The sequence below is a fragment of the Sinocyclocheilus grahami genome, unplaced genomic scaffold, assembly GCF_001515645.1.
Source record: "Sinocyclocheilus grahami isolate Dianchi unplaced genomic scaffold, SAMN03320097.WGS_v1.1 scaffold98.1, whole genome shotgun sequence".
Classification (NCBI taxonomy): domain Eukaryota; kingdom Metazoa; phylum Chordata; class Actinopteri; order Cypriniformes; family Cyprinidae; genus Sinocyclocheilus; species Sinocyclocheilus grahami.
The window spans coordinates 3,976,609-4,002,101 of NW_015505277.1; the positions used below are offsets into that span (position 1 = coordinate 3,976,609).

Genomic DNA, 25,493 nt, shown 5'->3' on the forward strand with positions numbered 1-25,493 from the left:
TTCGATGATCTGCGGTTAGCCTGCACTGCCAGCATCGTGCGCTAATCTACACACCCCTCCCCACTTCCTGTGTGTGTGTGTGTGTGTGTGTTTACACACTTTAGTGGGTAGTGTGGCCTAGCTGCCACAAATTTTTACCCCAAGTATTTCACGTTTTACACATTTTGAACATTGTAAGTAGAGTTGAAGTATGTGTATCCAATAATGTTTTTTTTTAGCAGTTATGTGCATAATGGCAATAGTAAGTTAACAGATTAAATAAAAATGTAAAGTAACATAAAAAAATATGCAGCATTTGACTAATTAATGTATGTTTTGTCTGGGAAGACTACAATTTTAAAACCCAAACTAAAATTATTTTTGTTGTAAAATTGAAAATTAATTTATTTTTGTTAACGCAGTGTATCATTAAAGAGCATGGCTTGATTTTGACCTCTTTCCCTCAGCAGGGTGGAGTCTTTTTTTTTTTTGCGGTTTAGTATTCCGTTTACTGACAGAAAGAAACTGATTGCTGGTCTGGTATAAATAACAGCCCTATTGAACGTGGTTAACACCTTTAGAGGAACCAGCAACCAGTTTAAAGTTCTCACGAGTAAGTGAATGCCAGTCTTGGCAAAAAAAAAAAAAAGTGTGCATAAGCATTTTTTTAATCTGAAGGTCCTCACTGGTTTGTGATTACTTTACATTTCTTGGGCAAATTTCTATAATAAGCCAATTGCTTGTGAAAGGATTCTGCTTTTCTGTAAAACAATAACAGCATGTGAGCCATATTTTGTGCTCTTATTTGGTCTGTACAAAGAGACAGAAAGTTCAGTGTTGTTTTGAATTGAAGCCGAGTTACCGCATCATACACGCTTGAACCACTGTGGGTTTTTTGGTTGAGCTTCGGAAGGATATGTGCAAATGACAATTGTTTGATTATTATGTAGTATTGCAAAAATTAATAAATTTTTTACAAAGAATTACATTACTGTTCAAAAGTTTGGGGTCAGTAAGATTTTTTTAATGTTGTAAGAAGTTTTATACTCACCAAGGCTAAATTTATTTGTATTATTATTATTTGTAAAGTCAAAACAAGAATATTATGAAATATTATTAACATTTAAAATAACTCTTTTATTTGAATATGTTTTAAAAATTAATTTATTCCTGTAATGCAAAACTGAATTTTCAGCAGTCATTACTCCAGTTTTCAGTGCCACATGATCTTTCAGAAATTATTCTAATATGCTGATTTGCTGTTCAATAATTTTTTGAAAACAGTTTTGCTGTTTAATATTTTCGTGGGAACTGTGGTATATTTTTTCAGGATTTTTTGAATACAAAGTTCAAAAGAACAGCATTTATTTGAAATCGAAACCTTTTGTAACATTATAAATGGCTTAACTGACACTTTTGATTTATGGTGTCCTAGATTAATAAGTATTAAAAAAAATTATGTTATATGTGTTAAATATTATAATATTAATTATGTTTTTTTTAAATGTTGAAATGTGTCTTAAAATCATCACACATTATACATTATATGATGCTTAAACACTGGTTTTCCATTGTTTTTGTCAATTGTGTGGGGGTGTTGTGGTGTAGTTAAAGATCTGGGTTGGTAAACAAAAGATTGTAGGTTCAAATGCCATAAATCAGTAATGAGCTAGTGCTATATGTTTTCTATTATTGCTTAGTAAATAAAGCAATTAGAATTTGTTAGATGGTTATTATAAAGTTACACAGGACCAATTAATTTTCATTTAGCTTGTCGAAAATGAAACGCAACGGTTGGCTTAGACGTTCAAAATGAAAACTGCTTTTTTTCAACAGGTAAAAGCACTCCAGTAAACGTGCCTGGATCTGCCGATTCGACCAAGACGAGCGATCCTTTCCAGCCCTTCAGTGCCGACCCTGCTGATCCGTTTCAGAGTAAAAAGGGGGTGGGAGATCCATTTAGTGGCAAAGACCCGTTTGCTCCATCTGCCTCAAGTAAAGCCTCTAAAGACTCTTCATTGGGTTTTGCAGACTTCAGCTCTGTAAGTTGAGCTTAGTGATACTCTTCTCTTGTCCGGTCCACTTGTTTCTTTCCAAAATCGAAATCAAACCAACCAACAAACCAAAAAAAACTGCTCTCTAGCGATTATCAGTGAGGTTTTCTAGAGCAGACCGCACCATTGGCTTCTGTATCGCTCAGTCTGTCGCCTTGTGCCAGCTACTCATTTAGTTTCCTCCATGTCTGCAGTCCATCTATCTGTGATTAACTCACCAACGCACAGAATTCTGGATAATAAGCCCTAATCAAGCAGCCAGACATCATCTCTGTCTCTTTCAGTGACTCAAATACAGTTGTTTGTGGTGCACATGGCTATGATGTTATCTGTCGTTTTGCTCAGAGTTTGCATGGGCTTGTGGGAAGAGGAGCAGTCACACTTGGTGATACCAAGCGCTCTCGGCTAAGCTAATGTGGCTTCTCGCTGTTCTTCTGTGACTTTTTTAAAAAGCTTTTATGCAAATGTGTCTTGTTTTTCAAAGGAACACCGTTCAGGCTGCAATTGTCATTCAGAAGCAAAGTAAGGTCTTGTTTGAATGTACTTAAAATCAAGATGAGTTAGTGTATGGTTTACACTAATTTTAGTTTGGTGGTAAATATTTGCAAAAAGCTATGCATAATGAGGTTAAAAATCATATAGCAACTTAGATTATATTTTCCTATTTACTTGTAAATTTAAGTGACATACAAAAAAAATTCAGTGCTTAATGTTACTATGTGCACAATCAGTGTCAGTATTTTGCTTCTTATCTAATACAGATGCAAGTTTTCTCGCAACCCACAAGTTTGTTCTCATAAAATGTCAGTGTTTATACTAAAATGTATGTACTATGTCAGTTTTTTCACTTAATCGTCTGCGAAGTGGACCATCTAATTGGCTCCTAAAATAATCTGTTTCGTGAGCATCACAATTTTTTTCTCGTTCAAACAAAACGTCAGTGTTTAAAGTAGAATCTATGTACCCGATGTTAGTATTTTCCCTATATAGATGAGTGTGAACCTTCTGATTCACATGTGAAGGGAAATAATTTTGTTAACACGAAAGTTCGTTAGCTTAAACAAAATGTCAGTGTTAGTGTTATTAATGTGTCTGATGTTAGTATTGTCACTTCTTTGTCTGCAAAATGAACCATCTGATTGGCTCCTAAGAGAAACACATTTTCTTGGATCAAATTTGTTTTGCTTAAATATCAGTGTTTGTAGTATAATCAAAGTTTGTAATATCGGTGATTTTGTCTCAAATCGAGCTAGTTTATTTAAACTCAGTGTTGGTTTAAGCACTTTGTCTATTGTCAGTATTTTAGCCTCATGGTCCGCAAAGTTGGACCTTCTGATCATTTCCTAAAAGAGAAATGTAAATTTTCTTGCATTCCAATTTTTTTGGCTTAAAAAACATTAGTGTTTCTAATATAATTAAAATTCATAATATCAGTATTTTCATCTCAAATGTTGATAGTTTATCAGTTTCACCAATGTGTCTATTGTCAATATTTTAGCCTCATCGTCTGCAAAGTTGGGCCGTCTGATTGTTTCCTAACAAAAATGTTAATTTTCTTGCATCTCGAAAATTTGTTCACTTAAACATGATCCTGCAGCATGGATCATCTGATTGGCAACTAAAAGAAACTTTAGTTTTGTAAACGTCCCAAACTTTCGTTCACTCAAACAAATTGTCAATGTTTTATAGAGTTACCCAATGTAAACTAATGTAACTGTCATGAAAGTTCTTTCTTTCTTTCTTTCTTTCCTCATCCTTATAATGTACTCTTTCTAAACTAGCTCTGGTTCTCACCGTTCCCTTATCAGCCATCAGGTCATATTTCAAGAAGTGTGGGAAGCTTGTATTGACACATCTGCCGTGTGGTCACACTTCCACAAGTTAGTGGAACAAGTATAATCATCATCTCGATCTTATCTCAACTGATGTATTTTCAGCTCACTTAAACCTTTATCCTCATGTTTGAAATCACATAGAAGATTTAGTGAACTTGTTTACTAAAGGAGGAGAATTGAAGTCAAAGTATTCAGAAAAATGACCGCGATGTCCCATTTCAAAGTCAATAAGGGGCGATCGTTTGACATGGGAAGTGTCAGTATCACTACTCAGCTCTCAGGCTGTCGTTTTCCTCCGCATGGGATCACTGTGTGCTCCATACTGCAAATCCACTTGATCCTAGAGCCGCATCATCTTCATCTGCCCTGCCACCTGTCCTTAGTATCGCTGTGCATGACTTGGGTGCAATAGACTTGCTAAACCATCTCTGGTTTGTTACGTGACCAAAAACTCCCTGTAAGAATGATAATTGCATCGTTTACAATAAAAAAAAATTATGTTTACGAAATGCCAATGGGATTATAACCGTGTATTAAAAAAAAAAAGATGCATTACTACCAAGAAAATGGCGACACAAAAATTAAGGCATTTTAACAAATTCATCTGAACGAGTCTCAACAAATTATAATTAAGTTGTAGCTGTAGTTGATGCATGTGATATTACAAAAAAAAAAGTTTAAATTCAGTTTTTCTGTGTCCTTCAGGGTGGTTTAGCAACGCTCTCATTCACCTGTAGTCAACTTATTGTGCATGTTATGTTGCATATATTACGCCTATATATCACTGTACACGATTTGAAGCTCTCAATTGAAAAAGCTTTGTAATGTCTTTTCCTGCTGTCATTATCTTGCTGCATGAGATCAATGCATGTTCATTTTCCTGTCCATGACATCATTCGCTATTAACGACCAATTAAAAAGGTCCATCATGAGTCATCAGTGGTAGTGGTCTGTTGTGTGCGTGCGTTTGCAGTTCGGTGGATGGTTGCGTGGTAGTTTGGTGTAAATCTCTTTTGTGTTTTTTTTGTAATCCATTCCTCTCTTGCAGGAACTGAGCGTATTAAGGTAAGATCTGTCTGAAAATGAAACAAATTTTGTGTCTTGCCGTTTTGCAATCACAAATGAAGGTCACTGAATAATTTGACAGAAAATGTTCATGCATGCTTTTACAAATTTTGCATTTGTACACGTGCAAGATCAATCTACACACTTTAAACCCTTGTGCTGTTGCTGAAAATCCTTTAAATTGGCGTTCTCAGTCAAAAGTGGCCGGCCTTTTGAAAACTTCTTATTTCTCATTATGCTATATTATCATGTTTCTTTCAAGTAGCACAGGTTTTGTACTTCTTTTTGGAATTGATTTTTATTATAGGCTTCATTAAACTGAGCTTGAGTGAAAAAAGCTTTATTTGCAGATACTTTTGGCAATGTTCATTCAAAAAATTAGGCGTATAAGATCAGATAAACAATACCTACTATGAGTTGGTTCCAAAAAGAAATACAAAACCTGTGCAAGTTGATAACAAGATTTAATCCAACATTTGGTAATAATTTAGCATAAGAAATTTCTATCATTTTTGATGACTAAAAAATCCAGTGCCGCAAGTGGCACAGAAATATTTTTTTGATGACTTCCAATGTTACTATTGAAACTTTTTGGGTAAAAATTGGCATAAAAATATTTATTATTTGTGTAGCTGTTTGTATATATGCAAATATGTGTCTGTCTATCAATTTAGTACTTTAAACTTGATTTTTAAAGCAAAGCACTGTACCTATCAGTTCAGACCACAGCTTGATCACAGTGATTCACACCATTGTGCAATCCCCAGTTTGGGGCCAATGGCTCTTAACATGGCGTGTTCCTGTTTTTCCGGCCCAGTTTGGGAATGAAGCCCAGCAGATGGAGTGGGCGAAGCGGGAAAGCGAGAGAGCGGAACGGGAACGGCTGAAGAGACTCCGTCAGCAGGAGCAGGAAGACCTGGAACTGGCCATCGCTCTCAGCAAGGCCGAGATGTCCCATGCATGACCGCCTTCCCTTCACATCCACCCTTGTGTACACTACAGCAACGATTGTGTGCGTGTGTGATGGACCAAGATAAAACACATGCAAGACCGTTAAACCTCTGTCCTTTTGTGTTCGTGTGCAGGAGTGCGGCCTATGGTTTGTGATTCAGCTAATTCACTCGACATGCACTGCATTAACCTCTCAGATGGAGTATATAGTTTATTTAAAGTGTATTTGTGTGTAAATGTGCATCAACAGAGCCATGGACATTTGAAGACCATTATTGGTCTCTGCAGATCATTATCTCCACTGGATAGGAAAAAGGGACTGAGAAACCGCTAAGAAAGTTGTGTTTGGATCCCAGGTAGGGTCGAACTAGAAACTTGAATTACTGACGCTACACTCCCTCCTTTCGAGCCCTTGAGCAAGGCACCTAATTCCAGGTTTCTTCCTGAATTAAATAGCTGTAAGCGTACTGTAAGTCGATTTGGATAAAGAGCATCTGCTAAATAATAACTTTTACTGGCTCTGGCTGTAGTCAGTATGATACACACTGGAATTACTGCAGCGTCTGCAGACTAAATGTCTGTAAGTAGCTCTTGACGTGACGTAAAGCTGAACTTATTTTTATTTTTTCATTGTACTGTTCAGAGAAGAAGGTTCAGCAAAGCTTCTACAACTGCACTGATTTTTTTTTTCTTTTAAATTTTACCATATTAAATGATTTAGATTGTTGACACCACTGCAGGACTCAACAGTTTATTTTTTTTTTTTAAGTATTTGCTAGAAATATTTTTTCAAAACATTTTACATTGATCGTTCTATCTATCATCTATCTATAATTTTTTTGTTAGTTCTATATATTGTTAGTTTGTGCTATATCTTTCTATCATTCTGTCTTATCATTTGTTCATGAGTTCTATCTATCATGCATTTTCTTGTTTATCATTCGTTCCTCGCTCAGTTCGTTCATTCTTTTGTTCTATCGTTTATTTTTGTACGTTCTGTTTGTTTTTTTATTGTTTGTTCTATCATTCGTCTTCGTTTGTTTGTTTGTTTGTTTGTTCATTCAATCTTTTGATCGTTCTGTCAATCATTCTTTGTTGGATTGATGTACAAGTTCAATCAATGTTATACATCGGTCTTGTACAAATCTTGAGATTTTCAGTGGCCCCCAAACGCTTTCACACTGGCCATCTTTTGAGCTAACTTCATTGTTGAGTTCTGCTGTGGTATCAAATTTGGTTGCATAAGCGAAAACAAGCGCCTCCATGAGGGAATTGGTAAATGTTTAATTTGTTTTGCTATTTAGATTTTCATCGTCTTTAATTTGTTACTAATTTTGTATCTGCATAATCTGTGGGCCTGAAAGCACAAGCCTGCAGTTGCGCTAGTTAGTAAAATGGCTATTGTTTGAACCCGTAAATAGGCCAGCTGTAATGTGTAATGCTTTTTTTTGTTTTTTTGCAAACATCTTCAGAACAGATTTAATGCGTTAAAATGTTAAACATAGTTGGGATTACTAAACACCTGTTGGTAGCTGAAAGCACAATCAGTTTAGCCTAAATAAATTGATGTGGCATCGTGAACTTTGTGAATTCAGGCACAGTAGATGCTTTTAAAAAACGGGCAATTGCTGTTGTAGTTTATTGTTTGCTTGGCTCTATTTTTTTTTGTCAGTATTAAATTTGACTTGAACGTTTTGGTGATGGTACTTCCTAGCACATTTCAAACCTGTGTTTTTGTACGATTTAATTAACATACTACATAATACACACTTTTTTTTTTTTTTTTTTTTTGTATGTACCATCTGCTAGATTCTTTATCTGGTACTATTAACAGTTTAACCACGATCTGTTTTCACACATCCAACCTCGAATCATTGGAACAGCTGTTGGGGTCAGTCATTACAGGTACATTTTCCTGCATATTGATTGATGCTCATGTCCGACATTGTGGACACAAATGTGCAATGTTAAGACAAACAATTGTGACATCCCAGTACACTGCTAAATTTTAGCTATGTCACTCTTTTTTTGTTTTTGTTTGTTCCTCTTTCTTTACTTCCAATCAGCTTGTGTTGTTTTGACCGCAAATAGCTGCTTGACACTTTTTGGTCATGTTAGTGTCACACTAAACAGTGTTACTTTGTCTTATTTAAAATATGTAAAATGTATTAGATGGAGCCTAGCTCACAATGAAACTCATGGCAGTTGTTTTTGAAGCGATTTGTCATTCCAGTACTACACTAATCTTTAGTCAGTTGAGCGTTTTAACAAAACTGATTGTCTTCAGGACTGGAATCGAAAGCTGTTGTGTCCCAGACACAGATAACTTCTATTCCTGGCATATCAAGGGTTTTATGCCGTAATGTAGGCTGGGAGTGGGGTTATTTTGTGTGCAGGGGTCTTTGGTCTTGGCTTTTCTGCCTTTTACTGTTACAAAAAAATAACAAAACCATTCAAACTGGACAAACTTCGCAAACATTTTGTTAGCACTCCTGTTAATGCTGTATTTGTCCTCTATACCTCCATTGTGCAATAGTTTGTATATTTTATTTGTTGTAATACCTGTAAATTCATTTCATGTTTTCATATCCGGTTTTATTATCCACATTTGGTCTTTTTTTTAAATAATTAAACAGATTCTTTTTAAGTTACTGTCATAATTTTGGGTATACGTCAGATAAAACTCAAGTTGATTGCATTCCTTTTTGGCCTGCTTTTAACCAATACCTGTAAATTCATTTCATGTTTTCATATCCGGTTTTATTATCCACATTTGGTCTTTTTTTTTAAATAATTAAACAGATTCTTTTTAAGTTACTGTCATAATTTTGGGTATACGTCAGATAAAACTCAAGTTGATTGCATTCCTTTTTGGCCTGCTTTTAACGCTTGCCTGTAGATAAGACCGATATTAACCCGATAGAGAAATGTATCAGAGTATACATAAACCATGTATATTATGTGTTATATTTGTCCTATGAAACTTGAGTAACTGCACATGTGTAACTCGAAACATTTTAAGGATTTCAGACTGCATTGATAGTGATTTAGTGATGCTTAGATTCCTTTGGAAATGTTCATGCTCCGTTATGTTGTCCCTTGATTTCACAGAATAAACAAAACATTTAAGATGCACGTATACGTCACTCTTCTATTCACTTCATATGTGTTTGTCAAGAAAAATAAACTTTCAAATGGTGTAATGTCTAACACAGCCACCCCAAAATGCATTTCGACACTTACAAATATGTGAATGTCACTGCATTAGATCAAACCAAATGGCTTTATTTTTGAAGAAGAAAAAAAAGATTGTACAAACATGTTTTCATAAAGGTTTCGTCTGTTTTTTGTTTTTTTTTGGTTTACTTTGATTTTGGTTTTGTTTGGTTTTAATGTGTTTGATTTGGTTAATTATAAGCTGTGGGCTAGATGTTTTTAGTATATTTGTTAGTGTCCAAAGTAATTTTGCATACTTAGCTTAATGTAGCTAGTAAAACATGTCTATAGTTTAATATGATGAACTAGTCCTGTGTGTACTTGAGGGAAAATGACTTAACACAACTAATGTCAGTATCATTCATACAAATGAAGTGTGGCTTAAATGTCCAAAAGCTTGTTGGGATCACTGTATTTTGGGGTTAAATTGTGTTTTGTTTTCAGTAGGCCTAAAAAGTAGGCTAAGTTCTTGTATAATACTGCATATTAAATTGCTTTATTGTAGCTACTAAAATCGGAAATCCAATCTGAATGCAAAGGGAATGAGTCATTCTTGTATAACTTCTAGTTTCTTGAGGGCTTCCTTGTAGCTCAGTGGAACTTTGTGAAAACTGTATCCTGAAACACAAGAGAAGAGTGTTAACCGTAACAGGAAATTCCGAGATCGGTATTTACTTAGTTTGTGTGCTAGTGAACTTTGGGAATCAAAATTGTGGAAATGGGCCAAAGAGCCTTTCAGATTGGACTCCAGATGCTTCAATAGTTATTTTCCTCCTTTTCTAAAACACAGTGTTTTTTGTGAACGCTTGACGTTACTAATAACCAGTGTATGAAAAACATCTTTAACCCTGGCGAATGTCTTGACACTTTCCTTACGTATGCAGGGAGTTCCTGGGAATACGGGCTGCATGTCAAGTGAGACGATCCATGTGTGCCAATAATGATCTATTGTGTTTTACCAGAGCAAGGTGAGTATGTTAAATGCGACACACATGTACATGTTGAAGGTCTGGATGGGGTCATTAGCGTCACGCTGGTAACAAGAACCTCCGTGTGTGCTCACTTGGTTGATTGGATTCAAGGGGACCCTTTCACAGACTTGAGCGTATTGACAGCTGGCTGGGAAAAGTTGGCCTGCTCCTGCGGCGAGAATTGCTCGGAATGGATATTGATTTAAATCAGCATGTTGACTAATCGGACCTCGATCTGCTCGTGAAGAACTCCAGAAGTGAGCGACCCGAGCTGGATTTCGTGTATTTAATCAGCTGGGCCTGGGCCCGAGAAACAAGGGCTCTCCATCGAGTAATGCTGCCCTGGGGATGTTGCGGTGCACTGACGGACACTCTTATGCACTCCACCAGGACCGTCAGCAGAGGTATGCTGGGAAATGTAAGCCAGATGGCCACTTTCCATTATGTTGTCACACAAATGTGGTTTTCCATCAGCCATTGGGATTCTCGTTTTTCAGTCTTTGTTTTGTTGGTGCAGAGGTGATTTGGAGGAACTGACATGTGATGTTATTGCCTCCCAATGCAGGGATTTGACTGGATTTTGATGGTTTTTCCCAGATTGGTGCAAATGATAATAAACATCATGTCCTGATGTTGTGCTCCATGGGAAACATTATTACAAATAGTTTGGACAACTTTGACAAAAGGAAATTCCAAGTATCTTCTGCTGAGAACATTCCCGTGCAAGTCCAGCAGGTGGCAAACTCTTCCCATGACATTCCCAAGCTTTCCAAAGGAATCTGTTCCAAACTCAGTCCACTATGAAAGGCTTGAATTTGTATTGAAGCGGCTACATTGATGGACAAAAAGATCCTGGGTGTTACAAACGTCAAAGTTATTTTCCCGTTATAGCCTCAAATTGTCCTGTAGTACATTAAGATTGAATAAAGCATGATTTAAAAGAAAAAAAGAAAAAGCTTTTATTTCTCCAGGTGCGGCAATAACAGTTGATCCCAGAACAGGAAGGACTTCAACTGGACTTCAATTGGTATGTCTGATTAGTGGGTAAATGGACACTTATTTTGAAGAAAATTCAGGACTTTTTCCATCTAAGGTAATTTATAGATTGTATTTTAAAACGTTTTGCTGGCGGCATGAGGAATACCCTCAAGACAATAATAGTATAGCACACTTCCAAGAACGTAAAAGAGACTTGATTTTATCTTTCCGCATGAAATCCGAGGAGCGTTTTGGCTTGAAGCCAGCCAATTAACATAATCCTAAACGTATCATTGGTGTCATTATCAGTTTCTTATGTAGGTTAATACCATTTCCTAGGTGAATAGTGTCAAATCTCTGGCATCTCAAGGGATGCAACTTTTACAGCGGACACATGAGGTTCATTGGAGGATTAGGGAATTATTGTAAGCTGAAACGGCACATATTCGCTTGGCTGATTTATCAACTATACAGCCACTTCGAAAAGTGATCTGAGACCAACCTGAAAGTGATATGAAAATGTTTTTCTTACTTCACAAAGTAAGCCATCTATTGACACAGTTTTAGTTCCTCATTTCCTCAAAATAGACAATGCGATGAATACATCTCAAACAATTGAATGGTATAATATTTCCATACCACTGCACACGGCCCAGAAAAACACATGAGAAAGGCCTAAGAATATTATCATACAATACCAAGATGAGCTTTGTTTTCCAGACTAGTCTTACACCATTAGACCCATTATTGGATGTGATTGCTGCTGCGTGACCTGAATCTGCCAACTGGATGCACCTTGTTAGGAGATGGATGTGTAAAAACTTACAAGTGTTTTTGTTTTCCTGTGTTTCTAAGTTAAATCAGGAACATTTCATGCAAAACTAACATTTACATAAAGACTTTGGTGCCAAATACCCTTGAGCTCTTGATATGTCTGTTTATCTGCTTGACTTTACAGCTCCTATAAAGTTTGAGTTCTTGCCCCAACTCTAAAAAGAAATTCAAAGCAGAACCTTCACCCCCTTAGATATCCCACGCCTTCCGCTGTTTTTCCAAAGCCACTCTCTCTTCAACTGTGGTGTAGCCCTCTGCCCAGACATGGCTATATTCAGTCTCAACAATTACGTAAATGTAATGTTTATATTTATAGGTCTAGCCACAGCCCTCTATCATGGCAATATTGCAGCTGGGAAAGATTGTATTCTTCCTCTAGGCCCATAACATCTACCCTTGGGCAATACCACTAAGGATTCAAAAAGAGTGATTGGTATGCTAACATAGTGAACATATCGACAGACACGCATGTTTATATCTCAATTAAGTTTAATATGTACAATATTTACAGAGTATCAATTATGTACATAAAATGTTTGGTCCAGAACAACTCGCATAGCCCTTATCATGTCATCCGAACATGGGACAGTCTGCAATTCACGTTAACAACATACAAATACGTTAGAAAAAAAGAAACAAAACAACCATAAGACCCTGATTTTTAAATGTTTATGTTGATAAATGCACAAATTACTTCAAACATTCAGTTAACGCCCTTTGGTTAACTTTTAAGGCAGTTTTGAAAGAGAAAAACATTGTCTTATAAAGCTTATTTAGTTTCTTGAAACAATAGCATACATTTTTGAAAAAAATGCCAAGAGTATTTATGGCACTCATGAGATGTATACATGTATTAAAAGGCACTGTTGCGATGTCCATAGCACATCATGTTCACTTAAACACATTTTACTGTCTGATTCCAGTTCCGTCTTGAAGTTTAGGTCCAGCCTAGCATGAGTTGAACTTTTTGGCACTTGTAAAGCTCTTTGGAAAATATATTTTGTTTCTTTAGAAAAATCTGTAAAGAAATGAAGTGTAGAACCAGCTACAATGCAAAAGTCAAGTCAGTTCATGTTTCCTCTTTATCATGTTGACTGTCATACTTTAAATAGGGGGTACAGACAAAATGCTTGCTTTGAACATCCGTGATGTTCATTGTTCAGTGCGTTTAGTCCAAATATTCAGAGTCCGTTCCTACATGTGGCGTTTCATGTGGAGGGCGAGGTGGTCGGACCGGGAGAAGGCGCGCTCGCACAGGTGGCACTGGAAGGGTCGGTGTCCGGTGTGCTTGCGGAAGTGACGGGTCAGTTCATCAGAACGGGCAAACTTCCAGCCGCAACCTTCCCAACTGCAATGGTAAGGCTTCTCGCCTAAACAAAGACAAGAAAAGACAAGGTACATTAATATATATCCATTTTCAGCCATCCGTTGTGATGTCATTTAAATAAAAAAAAATGTAGATGATGCTGCAGTAGCATAGATGTTTATTTACCTGTATGTGTTCTGTGATGCGCCTTCAAGTGAGAACTTTTCGTGTAGGTTTTGCCGCATCCAGAAAAAGTGCAAGTGTGAGTCGCCGTCCGTTTCCTCGGCCAAGTGCGACGCCCCCTCTTTGGTTTGGTGTCCATCTCCAGAGGAGATGAGGGTGGTGTGAGAAGTACTCTTGGGTTAGAGCTGGGCATCCCGAGTCTGTCGTCGCACACGCTGAAGTGATGCGCATTTGGGTATGGCAGCTGCATCTGTGGAGGTGCAGCATGGGGAAACCCTGTGTTGCCTTGGTAACCCTGTGTGAATGTCATGGCATGGCACATCTGTGACTGACAGTCTGAGTTGATGAGCTCCGCGGGGCTCTGCGGTGGAGTCATGCTGCCTGCTCCTTGCGGCGAGTTGGCCAGTCTTGGCTGCTCGTAGGACCTCATGCATGCACCGTTGCCCTCCTGTTTGACTTTGGGAACCATTCCTCTTACAGGTTCATAACTGTCCATGCAGGGCTCCACTTTGATACACTCTGAAATGTCCTGATTGTGGAAGGCAGACCTGACCAGGAATCTTCCCTGGATGTTGTTGGGTAGAGACGGTTGGCAGTAGGTATCTACATCGGACTGCAGAAGCTCTGCCATGAGGCTGGTAGTATACGGTGGAGGTGACGGGTTGATCTCGGACACTGGGTACGTGGTGGGGGCCACTGTTGGATTGTACATGTTTCTGGATTCTTGCATTCTGTAGTCGCCTCCCATACTAAGCCCGAGATTCTCAGAACCCACAGTGTTGGCCAGAATAAACTCCAGATCCAGATATTTATCGAGATCTTCGTCATCTGTTGCTCTGAGGTTGTCCATGTTTGATATGTCAGCTGTGCAGCTGAGATGCATGGACCTGTCCAGTTCATCCTTCCACCTCTGCAATGAAACAGATTGATTAGACTTACTTTTATTGTTTCATACATTTTCAATGCGGTTGAAGTTCATCTCGCGGGACCCAAGTAGTAAACCCTACCTGTTAACCATCTCAAAGACACTTCAAACAAATCACTAACGCTTTTCTTATATGTTGTGATGTGTAAATCTAAATTGAACATAACTAATGACAATAATGATAAAAGAACGCGATTTATTTACATTTAGCGCACTAACTTGCAATATAACTTTCGAAGTTCGTGTACGTGCACTTCAAACGTAACACATACTTATAAAAGTAAAGAACTACATAAGCATAATAATAATGTGAAATAAAAACAAAATACTCACGTTTTCCCACCATTTTTCCTTCTGTGCCGAAAATGTGGAAATAGACGGTAAAATTGTTCCACTCAAAGCCATTTCCAGTTGTCCCAGTAAAATCAAAACCTTCAAGATCAGGGACCAGTTGCAATCCCTCCAAGAACCTTAGGTTGTAGTGCACTACAACTCGTTTCTGCTTTTACACTCTGTGTGTCACACTCATGCAGTAAGTATGGAAGTGGTGGAAGCACTTTTCTTATAAATATCACGGCAGTAGAAGCTGAACCAATTGTACGAAGCGGAGGAAATACGCACTACCCGTTCCTAATTTTAGCCCCAGTATATAGCTGCTGCGCTCCGGCATGTGCGTCTTTCGTCTTGGATGGTGAGAGCGCACGGGCTCTTCTTTAAATCACCGGAGTCCTCCACGCCCCCTCGGTAAAAACGAGTTAAACGAGTACAACACGATGCGATAGATCCCTCCTCTCTCTCTCTCTCTCTCTCTCTTGCCTTTGAGGTGAAAAAAGAGAAGAATAGGAGAAAAATACACATCATTAACACGTTTAAAGATGAAAGTGTCATACCAATTGCGCGTACCACTTTGAGCCATCGAGACGCGTATAACAAAGGGTTTTATTGCATTTTAATAATGTAATATGTGCTGGCTCAAGAGTAGATAACATAGTTTATGCATTTGGTATTTTAAATACTTAAATTAACCCATTGAATCCCAATTTCTTTCCCAGATAACTGAGCATAGATTGTGAATCAATCAGTTACTTATTCAAAATTGGGGATCTTTGTTTTCAACTGCTTACAAATGTGCCCATTGTCACGTTTACTACACGTTTTAATTTATAGCCAACAGCTTTGTGTCAAAAATCATCAGCTTTTTAGACCCTTTACACTGCATTTTGTTCACAAGTGTGAGAGAAGACCAGTTATAAAGAGCCAAAGTTAACTTTGATACTGATACTGCATTTGCACTGTATATTATACTGTATTTTTTTAAGTTGTGACGCAAGCGAGTAAGATGTTATGTTGCACCTGCAGCCAAAGCCACAACTTTATCAGATTTGCATGTCATCAGACCGAAACAATAACAAAAACACAACTCCTGGTGCTATCTGACACCCTTGCAGGCTCCAAATGTGTCTGTAGTATCAAGCCTTTAACAAAACACATGCCATTAAGTACTTAAAACCCATTTCATTTGCAAATAGAGCTGAGGAGGCTGGGATTTCCCCCCAAAATAGCAGGGCAATTACCTGTACTAGTCTAAGAATAGCTATTTCTAGCTTGCAGCCAATTGCAAGGTCCAGTCACCCACAATCCAGTGCAAAGGAATACACAAAATGGCAGTTTGTGTGAAATTATATCACTTCTCTGTAGTGAGAACGTACTGCATGCGAGTTCAGATGAGGTGTCAGTCAGGTACATTCAAAATGTTCAGAAATGAATGCCATTCCTTGAAAAAACCAACATGTGTTGTGACTATGTTTACTCTTTGATCCATTCCTTTGCACATTTCCAGAAACCAAATGATATGATTCAATAGCTCAATTTAGGTGTACATTATGTTATTTGGGCACGGAAAATGTTGACGAGGACTAAGAATGTTAGAAAAGGGTGTAGGTTTATTGTACTGTACAGCTAGTTCTTCCCTTAGGGCTCCATGGATCATAAATTAATGTCAGTTTCTAATTGTGCTCTGATCATGCTTTTTGGAGGTTTCCGACACACCCTCACATTCCACCTTTACAGGTATACAAGCCTATATTCTGTGCTGTTTTATTCTTAGTGCAAAGAACATTATAATAATCTGAAGAACCTTTGTCTACTATAAAAAACCTTTTGCGCTTTGGAAAGGTTCTATGGATGTCAAATGTTCCTCATGGAAGCATTGATGCTAATAATGAACCTTTATTTTTAGGAATTTATAGAATTTTATTTATAGTTCTCCAACTGTTCAGACGCAAAAAAAATGTAGAGCGATACCTCTTGATTTTTGTAGGTTTCGCAGCGACACCATAGAAGAAACATTTTGATTTCACAAAGAACATTTCAGTCAACAGTTCTAAAAAGAACCATTTTAAAGACCAATTTAATAATCTGAAGAACCTTTTTCCACTTTAAAGAACCTCTGGAATTGAAAGGTCCAGTGGATGTTAAAGGTTCTTCATGAAGACGGTCAGTGAGCAGTGAGGAGTTCTGTAAAAAAATAACTACTTTTTCTTGGTGTGAAGAACAGTTTTATAATCTATAGAATTTTTTTTCCACTTTAATGGGAGTTTTGTGCAATGAAAAGGTTCTATGGATGTTAAAGGTCTGTTATAAGAACATCAGAGATTTAGATGCTTATTTCTTCGACTGTACAGACAAAGAAATGTGGAGAAATATCTCTTGGTTTGGGATTTCGTAGTGATGCCAAAGAAGAACCATTTTGGGTTCCACAAATTGCGAACAGTTCCTAAAATAACCATTATTTTCTTAGTGTGAAGACATATATAAAGAACCTTTTGTGAAATGAAAAGCTTCTATGTATATTAAAGGCTCTTCATGGAAGTGTTGATGCCAATAAAGAAGCTGTACTTTTAAGAATGTATAGATGCTTGTTTACTAATCAGACAAAGAAATGCAGAGAAATACCTCTTGATTTCCGCTTCTTATCTGTGTTTTGTGTTGTATTCCACCTATCTGTGCTGGTATCTTTGCTGCTTAACAGCTTATCAACTTGTCATGCGGTTGCCAATGGATAATGAAAGCTGTGGCCTAGATTTCTTCATGGTGCAACAAGTTCTTGGCCTTTTAAGAGTTGAACAAGTCCATTCACTTTCCTTTTGTCGTTTTGGAAAAGGTATTATGCTTTGCGTGTGAACTGAGTTCAAGTAACCCGCTCAGCATCGAGCATTTATTTGGAAAAACTTTTTTTTCTCTTTTCTTTCTTTGGTTATCCAGTGTAATGCATATTTTGTTGCTTGAGTCAAACCCTGGGAAACACCTGCTCTTTCTTCACAGCAGGACAGTGTTGCGGGTGCTTTCGAGAGAGAAGGAAACCGAGAATCCTGCCAGAAAGTGTGCGAGTGAGAGTTTGAGACTGAATGGGATTCTGAGCAGGCCTTTATATACGCAACTATTTTTAACCCCACCCCACTCGCCTATCACAGGGCTTCCTCTCTCGGACGCTCAGGAAGCAAGCCTGGCTCAGCTTCCTGCCTGCACGCCGGGCCGTTCAGAGCCAATCAGGGAAGGATAGCACTGTGATGACCAGGCACTGACTCAAAAGGAAAAAGAGTTAAAATCATGGCACATATTTGTGTGATTAGATTTCAGTGGAGCAAGTGATTGTCTGAAAGGGAGTTTGACATGAAGCTCATGTTTTTTTGAGCCTTGAAGATTAATAATGAACTCAAATTGAAAACATTTGTGTTTAATGTTGCCTCTAATAGTGTTTATTTGTCCTTAAACAGTGTTTCCCAGTGTTTTAATGTCATGTACCGCGAAAAGCCCATAAGTAAGTACCCCTACTAAACCATAATTTTCATAATGTAATTTATTTTATATATATATGTGTGCGTGTGTATGTATTGGTGTACACACACACACACACACACATACATATTTTAAAAAAAACCTTTGAAAAAAAAGTCAACAGACATCTAAATTGACCCCATTTATTTATTTTTGTTGTAGGACACACAGATTTTAGTTTGCCCTCATTTTCATTTGTAAATACACAAAGATGTGGAAATAAAATGGGTTGAGAACAAATACATATTGTCTTTAAGTACCACCCTGGTGTACAATAAGGCTAAAATACTTTCTAAAATACTTTCAAAATCACTTTGTTTATCGACGGCACTCAGTAATGCATGTCTGTACATTCTCAGGTCAACATCAACAAGGAGTTTCATAAACATCTTGCTGTAGCCCCCTTGAAGATGAAGGAGTTGACAGTGCAAGATAGATTGTATTCTTTGGGGGAGTTTTTCCAATTCTGCTTTTTTTCCGTCAGTTCATGTGGATTGAATTGGTTTGGTAATTCTCCTGGGAGGCGGCCTGTTAACACTTGACATCATGCAGGTCGTGCGTTGTGAGCACAATTTGCGACGTTGGCTGTGAAATATGTTTGCTGTGAGGATATTTACAGCAATAAATCAAGAAAACCTCTTTTTTCTTTCTCATAATGTCCAGACGGCATCCTAAGCAGCCCATTTTGGCTGCAACAAACTTATCAGTGGCTTCTGGATAGCGTGTTCCTAATTTTTGTTACTTCATGGCCTCGAAATGTTTACAGGGTTTAATATGGCGTTGATTCTGTGGCCCTTGGAGAAAACGGACTACATCCAATCTCATACTTTAGACCGGTCACAGCTGTAGCTTGACCAAAACATAAATTGAAGTCATGTGTAATTTCAATCAATCTCAAAACAACTTTTCTTTTCCTCCCGGTCGAAGTGACACCATGAGAACATTATGGAATTGTGTTGTGAGTGATGAATCCAGAGACAGTGGATTGAGAAATTATAAGCTTTCGGCTGAAATGTTTTGCAGTTGAACCTGGCAACATTCGTGCAGTTTCAACATCTCCCTGTTTCAATGTTATAAGTCTTAAAGCCACAGGAATTGCCATGGTGGGCTGCCAAAATCCAGTTCCTTTTTATGCAGGAGTAGGAATTATGGACAAAGAGAGCGAGGGAGTTACAATGGAGAGTTGAGTCTCTAAAACCGGGCAAGTTTTTAAACGCCAGCCTGACCACAAACGTGTCCGCGTTTCCTTAAATCTTGCCAGCTGCGTAAATACACCAGCCGGCCTTTACACACAGGTCCCTTTCTATTCTGACTTTGAACTCTTTTTGTCTACGTTGTGCCTGTAATGTCATGTACAGTGGGTACGGAAAGTATTCAGACCCCCTTACATTTTTCACTCTTTGTTATATTGCAGCCATTTGCTAAAATCATTTAAGTTAATTTTTTTTCCTCATTAATGTACACACAGCACCCCATATTGACAGAAAAACACAGAATTGTTGACATTTTTGCAAATTTATTAAAAAAGAAAAACTGAAATATCACATGGTCCTAAGTATTCAGACCCTTTGCTGTGACACTCATATATTTAACTCAGGTGCTGTCCATTTCTTCTGATCATCCTTGAGATGGTTCTACACCTTCATTTGAGTCCAGCTGTGTTTGATTATACTGATTGGACTTGATTAGGAAAGCCACACACCTGTCTATATAAGACCTTACAGCTCACAGTGCATGTCAGAGCAAATGAGAATCATGAGGTCAAAGGAACTGCCTGAAGAGCTCAGAGACAGAATTGTGGCAAGGCACAGATCTGGCCAAGGTTACAAAAAAATTTCTGCTGCACTTAAGGTTCCTATGAGCACAGTGGCCTCCATAATTCTTAAATGGAAGACGTTTGGGACGATCAGAACCCTTCCTAGAGCTGGCCGTCTGGCCAAACTGAGCTATCGGGGGAGAAGAGCCTTGGTGAGAGAGGTAAAGAAGAACCCAAATATCACTGTGGCTGAGCTCCAGAGATGCAGTCGGGGGATGGGAGAAAGTTGTAGAAAGTCATCACTGCAGCCCTCCACCAGTCGGGGCTTTATGGCAGAGTGGCCCGATGGAAGCCTCTCCTCAGTGCAAGACACATGAAAGCCCGCATGGAGTTGTGAGATGGTGAGAAATAAGATTCTCTGGTCTGATGAGTCCAAGATAGAACTTTTTGGCCTTAATTCTAAGTGGTATGTGTGGAGAAAACCAGGCACTGCTCATCACCTGTCTAATACAGTCCCAACAGTGAAGCATGGTGGTGGCAGCATCATGCTGTTGGGGTGTTTTTCAGCTGCAGGGACAGGACGACTGGTTGCAATTGAGGGAAAGATGAATGCGGCCAAGTACAGGGATATCCTGGACGAAAACTTTCTCCAGAGTGCTCAGGACCTCAGACTGGGCCGAAGGTTTATCTTCCAACAAGACAATGACCCTAAGCACACAGCTAAAATAATGAAGGAGTGGCTTCACAACAACTCTGTGACTGTTCTTGAATGGCCCAGCCAGAGCCCTGACTTAAACCCAATTGAGCATCTCTGGAGAGACCTAAAAATGGCTGTCCACCAACGTTTACCATCCAACCTGACAGAACTGGAGAGGATCTGCAAGGAGGAATGGCAGAGGATCCCCAAATCCAGGTGTGAAAAACTTGTTGCATCTTTCCCAAAAAGACTCATGGCTGTATTAGATCAAAAGGGTGCTTCTACTAAATACTGAGCAAAGGGTCTGAATACTTAGGACCATGTGATATTTCAGTTTTTCTTTTTTAATAAATCTGCAAAAATGTCAACAATTCTGTGTTTTTCTGTCAATATGGGGTGCTGTGTGTACATTAATGAGGGAAAAAAAATAACTGAAATGATTTTAGCAAATGGCTGCAATATCACAAAGAGTGAAAAATTTAAGGGGGTCTGAATACTTTCCGTACCCACTGTATACACCTAAAATGGATGGCCCAAACCACAAATTCGCCAGACATTCCTGAGCTACATGACTTTCAAGGTTACTGGTACTTCAGAAGATCTGAAAAATCACCAATATTTTCGTGATAAAGGTATATTGCGATATGAATTGAACATGTGTGCACTGTGTCCCCAAACACCAGGCTGTTTTTGTTCCGTTGGCACCTTGCAAACCGTTTATTACATTTAATTAAGGTTTTGCGTACAGTGTGTGCCACCATGCATGTTTGTTGTCTTGCCTAGTTTTCTGTGTACTGTACTCTATGAAGGCACATTATTATTGAGGAATGCGGTGTGGCATGTTTTCCCTCCCATCAGAATGTAGTGACACACATTCGCTTCACGTGAATTATAGCTCTCAAGCAACATAAACTCTTCGTGCACGATTGTGCGCTTGGGAACGGCAAGTTCTGTGGTTTTTCTCCCAGGCCATTCCTGATGGGTTTCCAGGATTATTGTTGAGGCATGTTATGTTTGAAAGACAACATGCCAGGCTTGTGCTTTTAAATATTTTCTTCATTGACCAGCTTTTTTTGGCTGATTCAATGCCTAATGGGCATGTAATAATGTGCATCCCTCATCAAACATTTTTAAAAATGAAAAAAAAAAAAAAAAAAAAAATATATATATATACATATGGTTCAAACACTCAAATGTCTCAAAAATATTCAAGTTTCCCAGCATTAGAGTTTGATTTCATCTGAGAACACTCTATAGTTCCTTGGTTCTTTAAAACAGTAGTTTTGAACTAAATGTTGGATGTCTTCTTTACCTAATATGCACGTATTCTAAAAATACAGTGCCCAAGTTAAAAGAAGTTCCATTAAAAAACTAAAAAAACTCATCTCTAGATCGTGCATTCCAAAATTCCAGTGTGTCTCGCATTTTTAAACGCAAGAACATTCTGTGTGAATGGCCCCTTTTTATTAACTTCACTATGCAATCTATAAAAAAAAGTCTTGATTTCTTGCACAGTGCTGCTTTTCTAACAAATTCATCTTCTAAATTTTTGGAAAATAACATTGGAAAATACTTTTTTTTTGCAGTTTGGGGATGGCGTGTTTCAAAGATGCAGAGGAAAGACACTATGCGAAAGTAACGACTCAATCTGACAACCAAAAGTTCATGCAGAAAATGTTTCAGTAAAAAGTCTCAAAACAAGGTAAATACATTTCTGCAATCTATTAAAGCAAGTCTTAATATGTTATGCAGTGTTGCTTCTCAAGTAAGTTTTTCTCATTTTAAGTATTTTTTCAGGAAGACAGGAAAATACATTTTTACAATATGAGAATAGTAAGGAACGCCAAAATTCTTTATGAAAGTGACATGGTCAATCTGACGACCAAAAGTTGCTGCAATGCTGACCAATTCTGGCTTTGAGAAAGATGGGTCCAATTGAGTTCCCACTTGATTTCAAACATACAGGGCATTTCCACACCCTCAAAACGGTTCTTGTGCATTTTTATCCATCAAAAGCTTTGTACGAGATGCCCTTTACATGCACATGCTTTCAAAGGAAACCAAATCATGAAAATAGAAGGAAAAGAGGTGTATCATACCTCATCACATCAGATAGCGGTTAAAAAAACATCGCTTTTTCAGTTTTTCTGACTCATGTGTTTGGAATCAGTTGAATAAGCCCTAAAGTGAAGTGCATGTGAGAGTTTGATTAGCTCTATGTGCAGATGTGGTGTAGTAAACAGATCGAGCTCTTGTAAAGCTGTGTTTTTCATTTTTAGTGTGAGCCAGGTATACCATTTGTGGTTTTGCACAATGCTTGATCAGATAGACTAGGCCTCCCTGTACTATTGGTTCACACTTCAGCCTGGTGCACTCGCAGCATTGAGTGTGTGTGAGCGAGGGTTTTCAGCATGTGCATATACAGGATGTGTGGTCTGTTAAACCGCACCTCAGTTTCACTGCAGGCCAGCTTTCGTAGCAACCATGCACCCCACACCCAAAGCTGCACACTCTCAGCGAGATGCTAATGCCAATAGTTGTCACCTCCGTAAGACAATGGAAACATGATCATGCTTTTTGACTTCTTGTTGTGTCAGTGAACTCATCTGGTTAGCTGTTGGGTTTCTCCTTGAAGAGTTTGTTGCAAAATATGTCGCTCCAAAGATCTCCAACCTCCAAGATTGTACTTTTAAATGTGAAGACAATAAAAAGTATGATAAATAACATGGAGGAGTACAATAAACACTTCCGCTGTGGTTTGCATAAAGGCCTGATGTGCGTTTGTATTCTTTGAATTCTATCTGTTTATCTGATGAGCAAGGTGGTTTGCTGCAGTGGTTGCATAATGTGCTATGGTGTTGCCTGTAATATTTACAATAATAAATCTTAAGTAGATCAACGATGATATCAGGTGCAACCAAAAAGCTGAAACAACATCAAAAAGTGCTGCGGTTAAAAATCATATGGGGCATTTGCTTTTGGATTAACATTTTCTTTTAGCAATAGGCCTTAATTGAAGAAAAAAAAAGTGTTGTGGTTCAGTCCCCTGTCTTCCCAGTATGCACCAGGGCAAGAGTAATTAATATGGTCGCATCTGTTAATTAATTAGTTAGTTGTATCTTACATTTTTTTTCATTTTTCTTTTCTTTTTTATCTTATTTTTCTTTTATTTATTTTTTCATGTAAATCATGTTAATAAGGGAACAATTCGCATCAAACTCTTTTGTAGTTGGTTAAGAAATCTTTTTAGACTTCTAAATAGTTAACTGTTGTAATGTTAGCAGCTTTTAAGTCATTGCAAGTTGACATTTCAAGTTCAGTCACAACATAAAAAAAGAGAATATGAACTACAAAAGCTACGCCAACTACAAGCACTAATTTTTTTTACAGTGCCGGTGTGTCACAACTGTATGCAGCCATTTGTTCAGCAATACCACTAATGACCTACAAGTTACAGGGGTTGATGTGAAGGCTAAAGTGGCGGAGGGTCTAGCTGGGTGTTCCATGTGCAACCACCAGGCAGCCATGTGTCTTGAAACCCAATGGCTGTTTTATTAGAGCAGTAATTACATGTCAGCTAGATGGGGGGTCGGTCGGCACTGCAACAACAGAGGCACCTCAAGGCACTTGCAGCCACTTATTACCACTCAGATCAACGTCTCGATATAATAGTCTCAAACCACTAGCGTGGCCTCTCTCATAAGGTTTGGGCTTTGAATACACAGGTCCCACTTATCTGGGGTTTGACAGTGCCTTCCTGCTCTGAGCCGACTGTCCCCTGATCTGTGATTAGGCTGTAATTAAGTGTCTGCATGATGGGACATCAAACAGAACATGAAGTGTATTCTTTGGTATTCTTTGCAGAAGATCAGAAGCGAAGAGAAAATCGGTGAAAATTCACAAAGGTGTTCAAGTAACTGAATATGTGTCAAAATGACTCACAATATCACACAAAAAGATGATTCGGCAACAGAATGTGCCTGAAATTGCTCATTGCACTAATGAAACGTGTACAGATGTGGCACTTTTTCACTCCCTCGGAAACGTGGTGACTTTCAGAAACGGTAATCACTTCCTTTTAACTGTTAGGTAGAAACGCGAGCTTGATATTTGTCACCCGTGTTTGCTGAATACACTGTTAAAAAGAAAGCTTCTTCTTTGGCATTGATGGTTCCATGAAGAACCTTAAACATTCATGGAAATTTTCCATTACAAAAAAGGTTCTTTATAGTGGAAAATGGTTCTTTAGATTATTCAAATGTTCTTCAAACTAAGAAAACATGGTCCTATTAAGAACTCTTCACTGAAATGTTCTTTGAGGAACCCAACATGGGTCTTCTATTGCATTGGTACACTCTTAAAAATAAATGTCATTTATTGGCATTGATGCTTCCATGAAGAACCTTTAAAGGGGTCATATGATGTTGCTAAAAAGAATATTATTTTGTGTATTTGGTGTAATGAAATGTGTTTATGTGGTTTAAGGTTAAAAAAACACATTATTTCCCACATACTGTACATTATTGTTGCTCCTCTATGCCCCGCCTTTCTGAAACGTGTCGATTTTTACAAAGCTCATCTGTCTGAAGAGCCAGCTATCCAGTGCGTTGTGATTGGCCGAATACCTCAAGCGTGTGACAGAAATGTTACGCCCCTTACCATATTGTGATGCCGTGTCCCGGAGCGACGAGACAAAAACATTAAAACACATTATAAACGAGGCATTTGTTGCATCCAGTGGGGACATAATTACTGATTATAATGACTTATACTGTCTTTTCACGAGTTGCGTTGCATTGCGCCGCGTAAACATAAAACCATGTCTGCATTTGTGATCAGAGAAATGACAAACAACAAACGCTACTCTACACTGCTCAAAACTCGCGTTTGAATCATCAGTGGCAAA

General features: G+C 38.1%; 2 protein-coding genes and 1 long non-coding RNA gene across 3 annotated transcripts in view; 1 reads left to right on the forward strand and 2 right to left on the reverse strand.

Moving 5' to 3' along the window:
• LOC107588112 (epidermal growth factor receptor substrate 15-like 1) overlaps window positions 1–6,065 on the forward strand; it is a 28,491-nt gene extending 22,426 nt beyond the window's left edge. The window contains exons 24-25 of the mRNA XM_016276122.1: window positions 1,816–2,021; window positions 5,751–6,065. Coding sequence (XP_016131608.1) covers window positions 1,816–2,021; window positions 5,751–5,897 — 353 coding nt within the window. The 3' untranslated portion in view covers window positions 5,898–6,065. The remainder of the gene's footprint in view (window positions 1–1,815; window positions 2,022–5,750) is intronic.
• Window positions 6,066–7,907: 1,842 nt separating this feature from the next.
• Window positions 7,908–9,052, reverse strand: LOC107588071 (uncharacterized). The gene is made up of 2 exons (XR_001609536.1): window positions 8,612–9,052; window positions 7,908–8,446 (listed from the first exon to the last, which is right to left on the reverse strand). It is a non-coding gene; the product is annotated as an uncharacterized lncRNA (long non-coding RNA).
• Window positions 9,053–12,458: 3,406 nt separating this feature from the next.
• On the reverse strand, window positions 12,459–14,995 carry LOC107588070 (Krueppel-like factor 2). Its single transcript, XM_016276076.1, has 3 exons — window positions 14,631–14,995; window positions 13,376–14,282; window positions 12,459–13,253 (listed from the first exon to the last, which is right to left on the reverse strand). Exons 1-3 carry the CDS (start codon window positions 14,700–14,702, stop codon window positions 13,078–13,080), a joined length of 1,155 nt encoding a protein of 384 aa, XP_016131562.1. The 5' UTR covers window positions 14,703–14,995; the 3' UTR covers window positions 12,459–13,077.
• Between the last annotated feature and the right edge of the window lie 10,498 nt (window positions 14,996–25,493).

What these genes read in the sequence shown, in the direction of transcription:
- LOC107588070 (XM_016276076.1), bottom strand. Translation starts at nt 14,702, where the DNA reads ATGGCTTTGAGTGGAACAATTTTACCGTCTATTTCCACATTTTCGGCA. An exon ending in AGGAAAAATGGTGGGAAAAC is followed by an intron (nt 14,283 to 14,630) that starts GTGAGTATTTTG and finishes GTTTCATTGCAG; the next exon opens with AGGTGGAAGGATGAACTGGA. An exon ending in GCATCACAGAACACATACAG is followed by an intron (nt 13,254 to 13,375) that starts GTAAATAAACAT and finishes GTCTTTGTTTAG; the next exon opens with GCGAGAAGCCTTACCATTGC.